At 27.5% G+C, this 13,144-nt stretch overlaps 2 protein-coding genes across 2 annotated transcripts; both read left to right on the forward strand.

The window, feature by feature from the left end:
• Window positions 1-10,021: 10,021 nt before the first annotated feature.
• LOC146886502 (uncharacterized) lies at window positions 10,022-11,907 on the forward strand. Its single transcript, XM_085673476.1, has 2 exons — window positions 10,022-11,821; window positions 11,890-11,907. The coding sequence occupies exons 1-2, from the start codon at window positions 10,022-10,024 to the stop codon at window positions 11,905-11,907; spliced, it is 1,818 nt and encodes a 605-aa protein (XP_085529602.1).
• A 29-nt stretch (window positions 11,908-11,936) lies between these two features.
• On the forward strand, window positions 11,937-13,144 carry LOC146886503 (uncharacterized). Its single transcript, XM_085673067.1, has one exon. The coding sequence runs from the start codon at window positions 11,937-11,939 to the stop codon at window positions 12,918-12,920; it is 984 nt and encodes a 327-aa protein (XP_085529193.1). The 3' UTR covers window positions 12,921-13,144.

Below are 13,144 nucleotides of genomic sequence, written 5' to 3' on the forward strand. Positions count from 1 at the left end.
AACAAACTATACTTAGGTTTAATTGATATTAAAATAAATAGCTAAGTTCATGCACGTATAAGTTTAGGAATTAAATGAATTTTGTTTAAGCCATAGGAATTAAATGAATTTTGTTTAAGCCATATTAGTGTTAGATAGTCAATTTTTTTCTTAATTAAGTAATTGTGAATATAGAAAGTCATTATATGAGGTTTAAAACTTGATAGAAGAATTAGATTTCAGTTTTATGGAATTGTAAGTGTGATTTTATTTGATCGGAAATAATGAATCTTATTGAAATTGTTATTCAATATTGAATAGTCGATTTGATTTGAAATTTTTGGAATAAAATAATTGAGCCATAATTGTAATTGTGCATTATAAAGTTGTTGGAATAGAGAAAATGGTTGTTTAATCTTGTAACAAACTTTACAGAATTGTGCAGAAATGTTGGTTTAGAAAAATTCACTTAGCAACGAATAATGTCGTTTAACACATTTTAAAGTGAGAACAATTAATTAAATTCATTTAGCGAATGTTGATTTTAATAAACAAGTATTGACCAAATAGACAATTTAAGTCCTAAATTTATTCAACAAAATGACTCTAACCCAAGTATCACCTTACTTGTACAAAACATAATTTTATTTTTATTTAGTATCTAGCTTTCTCAACATTTTTTTCTTTAAAATATAGTTAATTAAAATTTAATTGTATATTGTCATGTATTATTTTTTAAGACATGCATATAGAGATTTCAAATGATAGATTTAATTGAATTGATGTATTGTATGTTAGATTTGATGGTTTAAGTCACTTTTTCTATGACGATATGATAACTCTACTTAGTATATTATATATACTAAGTACATGTGTCTATATTTAATAGAGATGTCCAAGTTTTATTGATTGCGTCTAAATTTTATGAATTAAGATCTCAAATAATAAGAAGAAGAAGAGTTTATGTGCATGTATATAGGTATTACATGTCTTAAATTTACCTTTACTTAATGAACCGATATTTGCATACCTAAAGTGTTTAATATGTCTTTCGTAATATATGAATTGACGATTATATTAATATTCATTTCATACTTATATCCATGTGTTGATATATAGTAAAGTGATGAATTAAATAGAGAATTGTTTTTCTTATACTCGTATGTATATGATTTGATTTGTGAGATTTATTTATGTATAATTGTGTTTGATAGTTTAACCTTCTTTTCTTGTGATTTGAAATGTATATGTTATATGATCAGAGAAGACTACAAATTCAGCAATTGAATTAGTAGATACTATAAATATTTAAAAAAAAGAAAAAATAAATAAATATATATATAGAGACTAAATAAGTAGTTTTGTAAGTCATTTATTAAATAATACAACAACATATTATATGTATCAAGATTATAATTACATGATAAGTTACAGAGTGAGTGTTAGTGATTATATAATGAATTATAAGTTTACATTGTTTTTTTGTTCCGGGTAACGACACTTTAAATTTGTATTTGACTTTTTTTTGTTTATACTTTTGTAGTAGAGTATTGTAAAGTTTGGATTAAATTCTTATTTTGGAAAGTGTTGAAGTACTTGTGATCAAAGGGCATGTCAGAAGTTATATATGTTCTACAAATTTTCATATAATACTGTTCTCTAATTGTTATTAGACAATGATCATAGTTTTTATCTAATTTTGAAGTTTTCATGTTATATTTGTATTTATGTATTCTTGTTTCTTTATCTTATTTCTATGTTAGTATGATGATTTTCGGAGTAAAAACGGTAAGATTTTTAATTAGTAATGTATTTTTCCCGATAATTATCCCAGCTCACCCTATTTATGATTTATAAAGTAAAAAGTTATGTTTAAATTGTCTATAAAAGAATTATTGTTATAGTTAAAATAATGATATATTATAATAAATTAGAAGATGAAAACATAATCAGAATAATATAAAATAATAGTAAAAAATATGATTGTTATATCTATGTATATGGGGAAAAATTATTATACAATTGATTATGAATTCTTAGATAATCAAAATAAATTAGAATATATATACAAGAAAACACGTACTAAAAAAATTAAATCGATCTCTCAACATAAAGGTGGTGTGAGTGAGACATAAGTTATTGCAAGATGTGAAATGTGATCATGCATAATTCATTGTAGAATGCTACTGTTCCCTGTATTCCATGAGTGTGAACACGTTTGAAGACTAATACTACTGTTCCACCTATAATTGCGTCGCAACATAATTGTCACATATCCACATTTCTAGACCCAGTTCACCTTTTTACTTAATACTATTAATTTTCTCCTATCTTATCTATAAAATTTAACATAATTTAAATTAAATACATTTCAGAATTTGAATAGTAAACTCGTGTTTGAAAAAAAATATTGGAGTGCAATGGATAAGAACCACAAATTTCAAATAAATAATTTATTTAAAAAATCATAAATGTTATGTTATATAAAAGTCAATGCAACTATAACATTTTATAGTTAGGAAAAAAAGAATGAAAAATGTAATATGAAAAGTAAACCAATTTATTAAATATTTTTCCCATTAAATAAAAAGGAAAATTACAAATGTATCATTACTTAACAAAGTAGATAACCGACACAAGATGACATAATCGAATTCCAATTGCCTTAGAAAAAAATGATAATGATATAACAAAGATATATGATTGAGACAAGATGATATTCTCAATTGCATTGGTTTAAATTTGAGTATATAGAAAAAAAATATTAAAGTAGTGTAATGAAAAATTAATAATTAAATTCCAATACATAAGTCACTTACTTAAGTAAGACTTATTAAATTAAGCTAATACTGAGTTCTGATATTTGAAAATATAGTTTTTTATGTATTTAGTAATTTTAAAATTTTACTTTTGTGTTAAGTAATTAATCATTGAATTTAAGATAAATAGTAGATTTAGGTAAAATAAGTATCGAATATTTCGCTTATAATACAATATAAAAAAATTATAGTTTTAGTACAATAACTTTTATTTAGATACATTTTTTTTTTAATTACAAAGAAATAAATAAATAAAGACTCCTTTTTAACGATAATAACTTATATAATGTTATCAACAAACACACATAATAAATATGAAGATGAAACATGTGATTAATTAGTGAAACAATCCATATTAACATAATCAAATTACTAATTATATTATACATATTTGATAATGAATATAAACATGCATATAAATATAAATATACAAGATGTTTTTACGATTTTTACGAGAAATTATAATTTTAAACCTTAAAAAAATTCTATAAATTATGAGAAATTATACAATACAAATGTTATAACTTATGCGACACTACTTTCTAAACAAACACTCAGCAGTCTCATTATTGTACAACTCTTTCACCAACACTGTCATCTCTTTATGTATAACATACGATTATCACAAGTGAAAAACTACAAGACAATAAACAACATGGTAAGATAGTAAAATTTTTAATAGGTTATATTCTCAAACACCGATCAATACAAACATTCAAATATATATAATCACACCATTCAATATTAATATTCATAAGACAAATATATGTACTCTAGATACAATTTCTGCAATAAACATGTATTGAGTTGAATACATTAAGCCATACTTGTCATGTAATATCATATAATAATTTAACATATAATAAAAGTAATAATTACTTTAATTTATCTAATTAGAGACATTCATTAATCAATTATAAACTTAATAAACAATTATATGATTAAATATATTTTTAATATATATATATATATATATATATATTTATATAACAAATTTTATAAATATAAAAAAGTAGTAGATAAGCACATAATTTGTTAAGACAAGTCAACATTTTTTTACTCATTTTATCGTGACATTTTAACTCGCTTCATTTTATTTTTTAATCAACAATCCGTGTGTAAAAATTGTTCAAGTTAATTCGATTTGTCACTCATAATTTTCATAATTGATTAGACATATATTATTTCTATTTTTGAAATATTTGTTCCATCAGAAAAAATAATTCAAACATTAATCTTTTTATTTTTTAAAATTTCAATTAATTAACAATATTATCGTTATTATTATGTAAAGTTTGATATAAGAGAATATTATTTTGTATTAGACTCAACGGATACTCTTACTTATCTCGAAGTGCAAAGAAGAACTAAAGTACTAGTTCTTGTTAGAAAATTTATAAGTATCATGATACTAGTAAATTTTATATTTTTATTCAAAAATTATGAATTATCACAACTCATAAACATGTCAACGGATTATCGATGTGTACACTCAAGTCAGTCTAATAATTAATTATGAATTATTCTTTTGTCATTATCATCATTTTGCTACTTCAAATTTTATAAATTTCATTTTTAACAAAAATATTAAAACAATGAGTTGTCACATCCTGCATATTTAAATTAATTCTTTCAATATTTTTAAATTCTATTATAATTTTTAATTAAAACATAAAACTTGATTTTAACAATTATGAAATATTTATTATGATTGAATATTTTCACATTTTCAATTTTGCAAAAGATTTATATTACAAGATGTCACAATCTGCATCGTTAGTCTTTTAATAAAAAGGCATGTGACATTCAATTAATTTATATGCATTTTTAATTGTTATTGAATATTATATTTTGAATATATTCTTGTTTTCATAATTTGGTGTGCTTTTAGTTAAAATTTTGTTTCTTGTTAAACATTTAAAAGACAAAGCATTCTTTAGCTAATAAATTGTGACTAAAATTATACTATATTGCTATTATTTAAAAACAATTAGCTAAGATGTCAAATTGTCACCAATTGTGTCTTAAACTTTTACATTTAATAAAAATTTCCAATTAAAATATTTTTTAATAAAATATTATCTTAAATAGTATTTATACTCAACTAAGACTATTCTAATAAGTTCAAAAGCATTTGTTTTATGTAATAATAGTATTAAATTTTAGAAGATTGACGTTTTCAAATAATATCTCAAATAATTAATGAGAAATAATAAGTATTTAATTGTAGAAAACATAACCATAACAATATAATAATATTGTTAAATCATACATCAACAATCTATATCCTACGTGGCTAAATAAAATAAATTGCATAATATATTAGGCCAAATTTAATTTTTTTCAAAAAATTTTAAATATGAAAAAAAAAATTGAAACCAAACATTAACCATTATTAGGCCTTTATATATTATTAAGAAAGGACAATAACTTTTATTAAAATAAGGAAAGAAGAATGACAACAAAATATATAAATAAGATATAAAAATAAACCGGTAATAACAATAAAAAAAGTTAGTATAGAAAATAAGAATAATTATAAGTGTTAAATATATTTTTATTTTTTAACTTTATTTGAAACTAGATTTTTTTTTATACATTTTAGTCTTTAAATTAAAAATTTTAAAAAATAAGTGAATATTTTTTAATTTAATTTGTTTTTTACATTTTAAGTCTGTTCCGGAACTAACATTATGGTGAGAATTTAGTGAAAGGTATAAAATAAAACTCAAATATTATCGTATAAAATGAGTTTGATTTATAAAAAATATTTAATATAATTTAATTAAAATAGATGTATTTATTTATTTTTAAAATTTTTAAACAAAAAATATATCAAAACATTAATATAAATGTATAAAAAAATCAAATATGAAAAATTTTTATTTTACGTCAAACACTAATAATAATGATTGTAATAGTAATTACAAAGTTAAATTTGTTAAAGTAAGAAGAAACTCTATTATTATATTTTATTTTAACTAATATGATAGAATAAACAATACGATAAGAAAATACTTTCTTATTGTCTTATCAAATGTAGAGATGAAAAAGTAAGCTCATACACACAAATAACATCTACATTATGTCGTTGAGTCTTAAAACAATTGTCAACTATAAAAAACATGTCTACTGATTAGATACCTGTTTGAAAAATATTAAACAATTACTTTTTACTTATAAATCCTTTTTTTAATATTTTAAATAAGATTATTTAAAATTTATTTTTTAAAATATAAGCTCAAATAAAAAGTATCACCCCAGATAAAACGGCATCATAAAATACTACTAGAAATAAAATTAATTATTTAAAAAAAATAAATTCAAGCTGCATTATAAGATATAAATTAAATAGTTAATATATTTTAAAAAAAATTAATTCTGAGTCTAAAAAAAATATCTAATGTGAAAAGAATAATATGACAAGAGATTTGAATTTTATGTCTTTGATTTAATGACTTAATGACTCGTATTCAAACCACAACAAGAAAATGTATTATTAAGTACAAATTTTAGTGATAAAAATTATTAATTATTCTAAGTATCAATTTACAAAATAAAAAATTATTAGTTACTAAAATAATTATTATTATAAAGAAAAAATTATAATTAATCTCTAAATTAATTTATAAAATTTAGTTACAAAGATTTTAGCTACTAAAGAACTACTAAAATTTTTGCTAACAAAGAAATTTGTTTCTCAATTAGTACTTAATTAATTAGTGATTAATTTAGCGACTAATTGTAATTTATTATTCATAATAATGACAAATTTAGTAACCAATAATTTTTTATTTTATAAATTTGTATCTAAATTGATTAATGACTAAGAACTCTTAATCACTAAAATTAATTGTTAATAAAAATTTTTTTTTGCAGTTAACCCTTCTTTAGTTTATGGTGTCTTTCATATAATATATAAACCCTTATTTTTTTTTCATACAAGCTTTGTTATTTGAATTTTGTCTTTTGATTTAATGTGATATTTTTTTTTACCGAAGATAAATATATAATAATAAGGATAATTTGATTCTATAAATATACATCCCAATCTATAACAAATCTATTTCCCGATAAAAACATTGATAAGAAAAAGAAAAGCAAGACACCTTTCTTAAAACCCTGTTTTACGAAAGAAAAAGGATAAAATTTTGAAAAGGAAAAAGACTTAGCTTTATCAACTTTGAGACAGTGGCACGTTGGATTCCTCCAGTGACATGCACATGCGAAAAGAAAAGAAAGTTTAGGATGATGTTTAATGGTTGAGAGCTTGAGGAAGAAGAGCAGGAAATAAATGGAGAAAGAAAAGAAAACAAAGATCCCCACAACAGATTTTGAGACGTGAAAAACATAAAAAATAAAATAATTTTTTACTACTAAATTTTGACAACTTTTTTTAATATAAAATATTATTTTATAAATAATTTTAAAATATTAAAAATAAAAAAATAAAAATTTACTTAAAATATAAAATATAACAAAATTATAAAAGAATTGTCAAAATTTAATAGTCGAAAAATATTTTTCAAACGTTAATACTCCAATAATAATCGATAATAATCGATAGTGAATAAGACAGGCACAGACAAAATATGTGTGGTGTCTGTGGATTTAGAAGTCAAAGGGTGGAAAACCAGGGGCAACTACTTTTTCATTATAATCAGTCCTTATACAAAAGTTAACATTTTTATGCATCACGCTTAAACAATATACGTCATTCCACTGCTCAAATCTCATTTTTAATGATCTTCTTTCAATATATATTTTTCTGATAATGATTAGATGTATGGTTGAAAATTATAAGGATGTCACTGTGTGACAACTTTTTATAAGGATATCGTGATCCTCGAGCCATTCGAATTATAGTAAAGAGTGAGTTAGAATTGGTTTATGAACTTCGAGTTAAATTGACACCTCTGATTTTAAGATACAAAAACTGTTTAAATATTTACTTTTCTCCTTGTCCTCAAGTCTATGTATAGATTTATGGTTTTTTAATAAACACGAAATAACTCAAAATTATAATTAAGTTTAATTTTAATTTCATTAATAATGCGGTATATGCGGGTCTATATTTATATGAGTGGTGAAGCAAGTGAAATCTAGATGAATTGACTTTGAACTTTAGGTTAGAGTCAAAGTTTGTTGAAGGTAAGAGGGGGTGAGCTTAGTATATGGAAGGTTACGCAAAGATATTAGAAATTTTCATTTCTAGTCACATCAAATCAATTCTTCTTCACTCTTACTATGCTACTAAGTTTTATGTTATGCATCCTCTTTTAAACTTGAGAAAACCATAATATATCTCATCTTAGGTTTTGTTCTAGGCAAACTTGTCTTCCTTCTTCCTTCCTCAAATTTCTCTCTAAGTTTCTAAATGTTATGATTTTGAATTGGTGTTATTCTTTGACACAAATGTCATTTTGTCGAGATGTGAGAAAAACAAAAATGAACATCTTGGTTCAAAATAATTTGCATATTGTTGTGAATGTTTCTTATATTTATATTATAAATCTAGGTTTATGATAAATGTTATGAAATGTAATGATAATAAGTTGTGTGAAATGATATGAGATAAAACTATTAAAGTAGTGGTTTTTATACAAAAGTTATTAGGATTTTAATGTTATGATTATATTAGTATTGTGTAAGTATTAGAGATGTCAATGAGGCGAGTAGAGTACGGGTAGTAGTTTCTTTGTACCCTACCCGCTAAATAAATATTTGTCCCGTATTCGTACACATGTATGTGATAGCCGCATATAACGGATACCCACATATTTTTTTAATATTCACAAATATCCACGGGTACCCGTGAGTATTTAGAAAAGAAAATTTTAATATTTAACAACAAATTTTAACTATAAATTTAAATAAAAATACAATGCATAACATTTATAAATTTCCAACAAAGTGCAAATAATTTATATAAATAGTATTGAATAACAATTTACAAATAAATGGAGATTTTTTAAATCCAATTGATAAAAAATAATCCGTTCAAAATCAATGTATTAATATTTTAATCATTTTTTAATTTAAATTAGAGTATAGCAGGTACGGGTATCCACGGAGACAGATACTATGATACTCGTACCCGCCTTGTTAATATGCGGGTATAAAAAATATTCGTACCCATTACCTACGAATATTCACTTTCAATATCCATTTCTTACCCGTTGCGGGTTTTATTCACGGATACCCGCAGGTACGAATTTTATTGACATCCTTACTAAGTATAGAGATAAAAAGTCATTAATGCAATAAAATATCCAAATTTTACTGATAATCTAAATTATATAAATGAAAGTATCATATAGAAAAACTTATGAAAGTCTTTTTTTACCATAATTTGATAACGTGGATTAGCAATTAGAATCAAAATTATGATTTTGATGCTTGGATATCATTATCATATATTAGGTCAATCTTTGAAAAAAAATACTAATACCATCTTTTAGAAAGTTTGTTCGAATCTTAGAATTGTGCACATATCTTTGATGAGTCAAGAAATAAAAGTGTGGCAAGTAAAGAGCTCACGAGTCATTTGATTTATACGTGCTTATAGATTTACTATACTTTTATTAGGAAGAATATATAATTATAGGACTTACCTTTTTAATTAAATTTTAGGGTTAATTATGTTTTTGGTCCCTCAAGTATCGACCATTTTTGGTTTTCGTCCCTCATTCAAAAGATGCGCTATTTAAGTCCCTCACATTCTGAAACGCATGGAATTCGTCATCATTTTTAAACACCGTTAGGTTTATTACAGAGCTGGCAGACGGAGTGCCACGTAAGAATCTCGTTTTTAACAGTGTTGATTTTTTGATTGACACGTGGTAAATTTAGAAGCTGAGTTTTTAAGACTAAGTCGTTTTAGTTTATTAAGAAGCTGCGTTTTATTAGGGTTTGCGTTTTATTAGGGTTTAGGTTAAAATTAGAAAGAAAGGGGTTTTGGTGAGATTGAAATGCGTTCGTGAAGGAGGACCATCGCAAGGGATTGGAGAGATTGAGATGCGTTCGTGAAGGAGGACGGAATTGCAATTTCGACGACGAAGTTGAGATATTTGAACGAAGAAGACAGCGCTGTGATCAACAAAGAAAGCAGGTTCGTTGTTCGTCCCTCTTCGAGTGTTTAGGGTTTCATTTGGTTGTTTGTTGATTCCGTTCATGATTCGATTAATGTGTTCTGTGTGTTCGTTTGAAATGTAGGGTTAGGAATGGGATTCAATGTAGCTTTTCACCATATGGGTAGGTTCGAAAGAAATAGGGGACTGAAGTACGTTGGGGGTGAGATTCATGTTGTTAAGGGGATTGATCCGGATTTTTGGTCGTTCTTTGAAGCATTGGGTATAGTGAAAGAGTTCAAGTACGGTGGTGAAGTGAAGCTTTGGTGGAAGGGGTCAAAACAAAGTTTGTTAAACAACCTTAGACTACTGAGTGATGATAAGGAAGCTATAGAGTTAGCTAACTTTGCCGAGAAGAGTAAAGAGGAAGTTGATATCTATGTCCAACATGTTCCTAGTCAGGCTGAAATAGTTCACTTCATTTGTGGATTGGATGAAGTTGTCGCTGAAGAGGATGTCGTAGTTGAGGAGGCAGAGGTAAATGGTGAAAATGATGTGGTTAGGGAGGCAGAGGAGGCAGAGGTGAATGGTGGAAATGATGTGGTTAGGGAGGCCGAGGTGAATGATGAAGAGGCTGTGGTTAGGGAGCCAGAGGTGAATGGTGAAAATGATGTGGTTAGGGAGGCAGAGGAGGCAGAGGTGAATGGTGAAAATGATGTGGTTAGGGAGGCAGAGGTGATTGGTGAAGAGGATTTGGTTAGGGAGGCCGGGGTGAATGATAAAGAGGCTGTGATTGGTGAAGATCATGTGGTTGGGGATGCAGAAGTTAATGGTGAAGAGGAACAAGATCCACCTAGAGATAGACTAGATGATAGTGAAGAAGAAAGGATGGTTGATGATGATGATGGATTTGGGATGGACAACAATTCAAGTCGCAGAAAGATTGGCCCTATTTTGGAAAGGTGGAAAGAGTTTAAACGAAATTCAAGCAAAGTCAAAAATAAAAGATATGTTAGTGAAGGGTCTTTTGTTACTAATGAAGAAATTGGAGAGCATGAGATAAATGAGGAATACATGAGTGATGACTTAGATTCTGATGTGGACAGTGATGATGGTATTCTTAATGTTGGACCAAAGTTTTCAAAGTATAAACCGGAAGATATGAAGAAGGATTTCAAATTTAAATTGGGAATGGAGTTTAGTTTTCTGAAAGATTTTAAATATGCACTAATGGAGCATAGTGTGTTAAATGGTAAAGAAGTAAAATTTGTCAAGAATGACCACAAGAGAGTGAGGGCTGTTTGTAAGAGAAAATGTGGGTTTTTAATTATGGTGAGCAAGGTTGGAGGTAAGCAAACCTTTAGGGTGAAGACACTGGTGGGTGGTCATAAATGTGGACGTGTTTTTGGTAACAAAAATGCCAACACAGACTGGATTGCTCAAGTTTTAATAGACAGATTCATGAATGTTGGTTTAATGACAGTGAATCAAATCATTGATGAAATCAAAAAGACATATAGTGTTGGTATCACTGCTTGGAGGGCTGGAAAAGCAAAACAAATAGCAATGGACAATTTGGTGGGGGATGGACAGCGTCAGTACAATCGTTTATTTGATTATGTTGGTGAATTGTTGAGAGTTAAAGCTGGAACTTTCAAGGTTAAGATCAACCAACCACAACCCACTTTGCCACCAAGATTTGGAAGTTTCTATATGTGCTTAGATGGTTGTAAGCAGGGGTTTGTGGCTGGGTGTAGACCCTTCATTGGTGTTGACGGTTGCCACTTGAAGACAGCCTATGGTGGTCAGCTATTGGTAGCAGTTGGTAGGGATCCCAATGACCAGTACTTCCCATTAGCCTTTGCTGTTGTTGAAAATGAATGCAAGGAGACATGGAGATGGTTTTTGACACTGCTACTACAGGATATTGGTGACATTGATGGTCATCGTTGGGTATTCATTTCAGACCAACAAAAGGTAAAACAAATACATAATATTGTTTTTAACTGCTTTAAAATTAGTTGTCTGATTATGTCTAATTTCGTATTATATTTATTTGCCGGGACTTATGACTTTGTTTGATGAGATATTGAATGGTGTTGAACATCGTTTCTGTCTGAGGCACCTGTACAACAACTTTAAGAAGAAATTTGGTGGTGGTGTAGTCATCAGGGACCTTATGATGGGGGCAGCAAAGGCTACTTTTTATGCAGGATGGGAAAAAAAGATGGGTGAGTTGAAAAATTTAAATCCTGATGCTTATAACTGGTTAATTGCAATTCCTACCAAATCGTGGTGTAAACATGCATTCAGCATTTACCCTAAATGTGATGTGTTGATGAATAACCTTTCTGAGTCATTTAATAGCACCATTTTACTAGCTAGAGATAAACCCATTATTAGCATGATGGAATGGATTAGATCATACATAATGAGTAGGTTTGCAACACTTAGAGAGAAGTTGAATGCATATCCTGGAAATGTAATGCCTAGACCCCAAAAGAGGCTAGATAGGGAAGTGGAAAAAAGTGGGAATTGGCTTCCTGTGTGGGCAGGGGATGCTAAGTTTGAAGTTACACAGGGGTTCACAATGGAAAAGTTTGTGGTTGATCTAAGCAAAAGTAGTTGCAGTTGTTACTTTTGGGATTTGGTGGGTATACCTTGTAGGCATGCTGTGGTAGCAATTAATTATAAGATAGAAAATCTTGAGGCTTATGTCCACGCATATTACAAGAGAGATGCCTACCAAGCTTGCTATGGCCCTGAAATTACCCCAATCAATGGCCAACAACTTTGGCCAAAAAGTACTCAACCTGAACTACTTCCTCCAATTTACAAAACCCCCCCTGGTAGACCAAAAAAACTACGAAGAAGGGAAGCTGATGAACATGTCAGTCATTCCAAGCTTTCAAAGAAAAATATCATGGGAAAGTGCAGCAGGTGCAACCAGTATGGTCATAATATAAGAAGCTGTAGAAAGGGCATGAGAAGAAAGGTAAATAATCATCTATACTTTCATTCAATTAATGATATTGTACAACCACAAATCTGAATGTCTAGTACATACTCACATGACAGGGAAACACCCAAACTGGAAGTGGAGCTACTCAAACTAGAAGTGGAACTACGAACGGTGCAGGCCCATCTAACCATAGCTCAACTAGTACAAGAAGACGCAGACCCATGCTTGCAGCCAACAACAACCAAGGAGAAAGAGCACCAACACAAACAAGAAGCAGATCGGCACAAGTTTTAGGCTCTCAAGCAAGTAGTAAT

The sequence above is a fragment of the Vigna unguiculata genome, chromosome 5 (genome assembly GCF_037176805.1).
Source record: "Vigna unguiculata cultivar grain cowpea cultivar isolate G323 ecotype 2 chromosome 5, ASM3717680v1, whole genome shotgun sequence".
In the NCBI taxonomy this organism is placed as follows: domain Eukaryota; kingdom Viridiplantae; phylum Streptophyta; class Magnoliopsida; order Fabales; family Fabaceae; genus Vigna; species Vigna unguiculata.

Coding starts and splice junctions, on each gene's coding strand:
- LOC146886502 (XM_085673476.1), top strand. CDS start 10,022: ATGGGATTCAATGTAGCTTTTCACCATATGGGTAGGTTCGAAAGAAAT.
- LOC146886503 (XM_085673067.1), top strand. CDS start 11,937: ATGACTTTGTTTGATGAGATATTGAATGGTGTTGAACATCGTTTCTGT.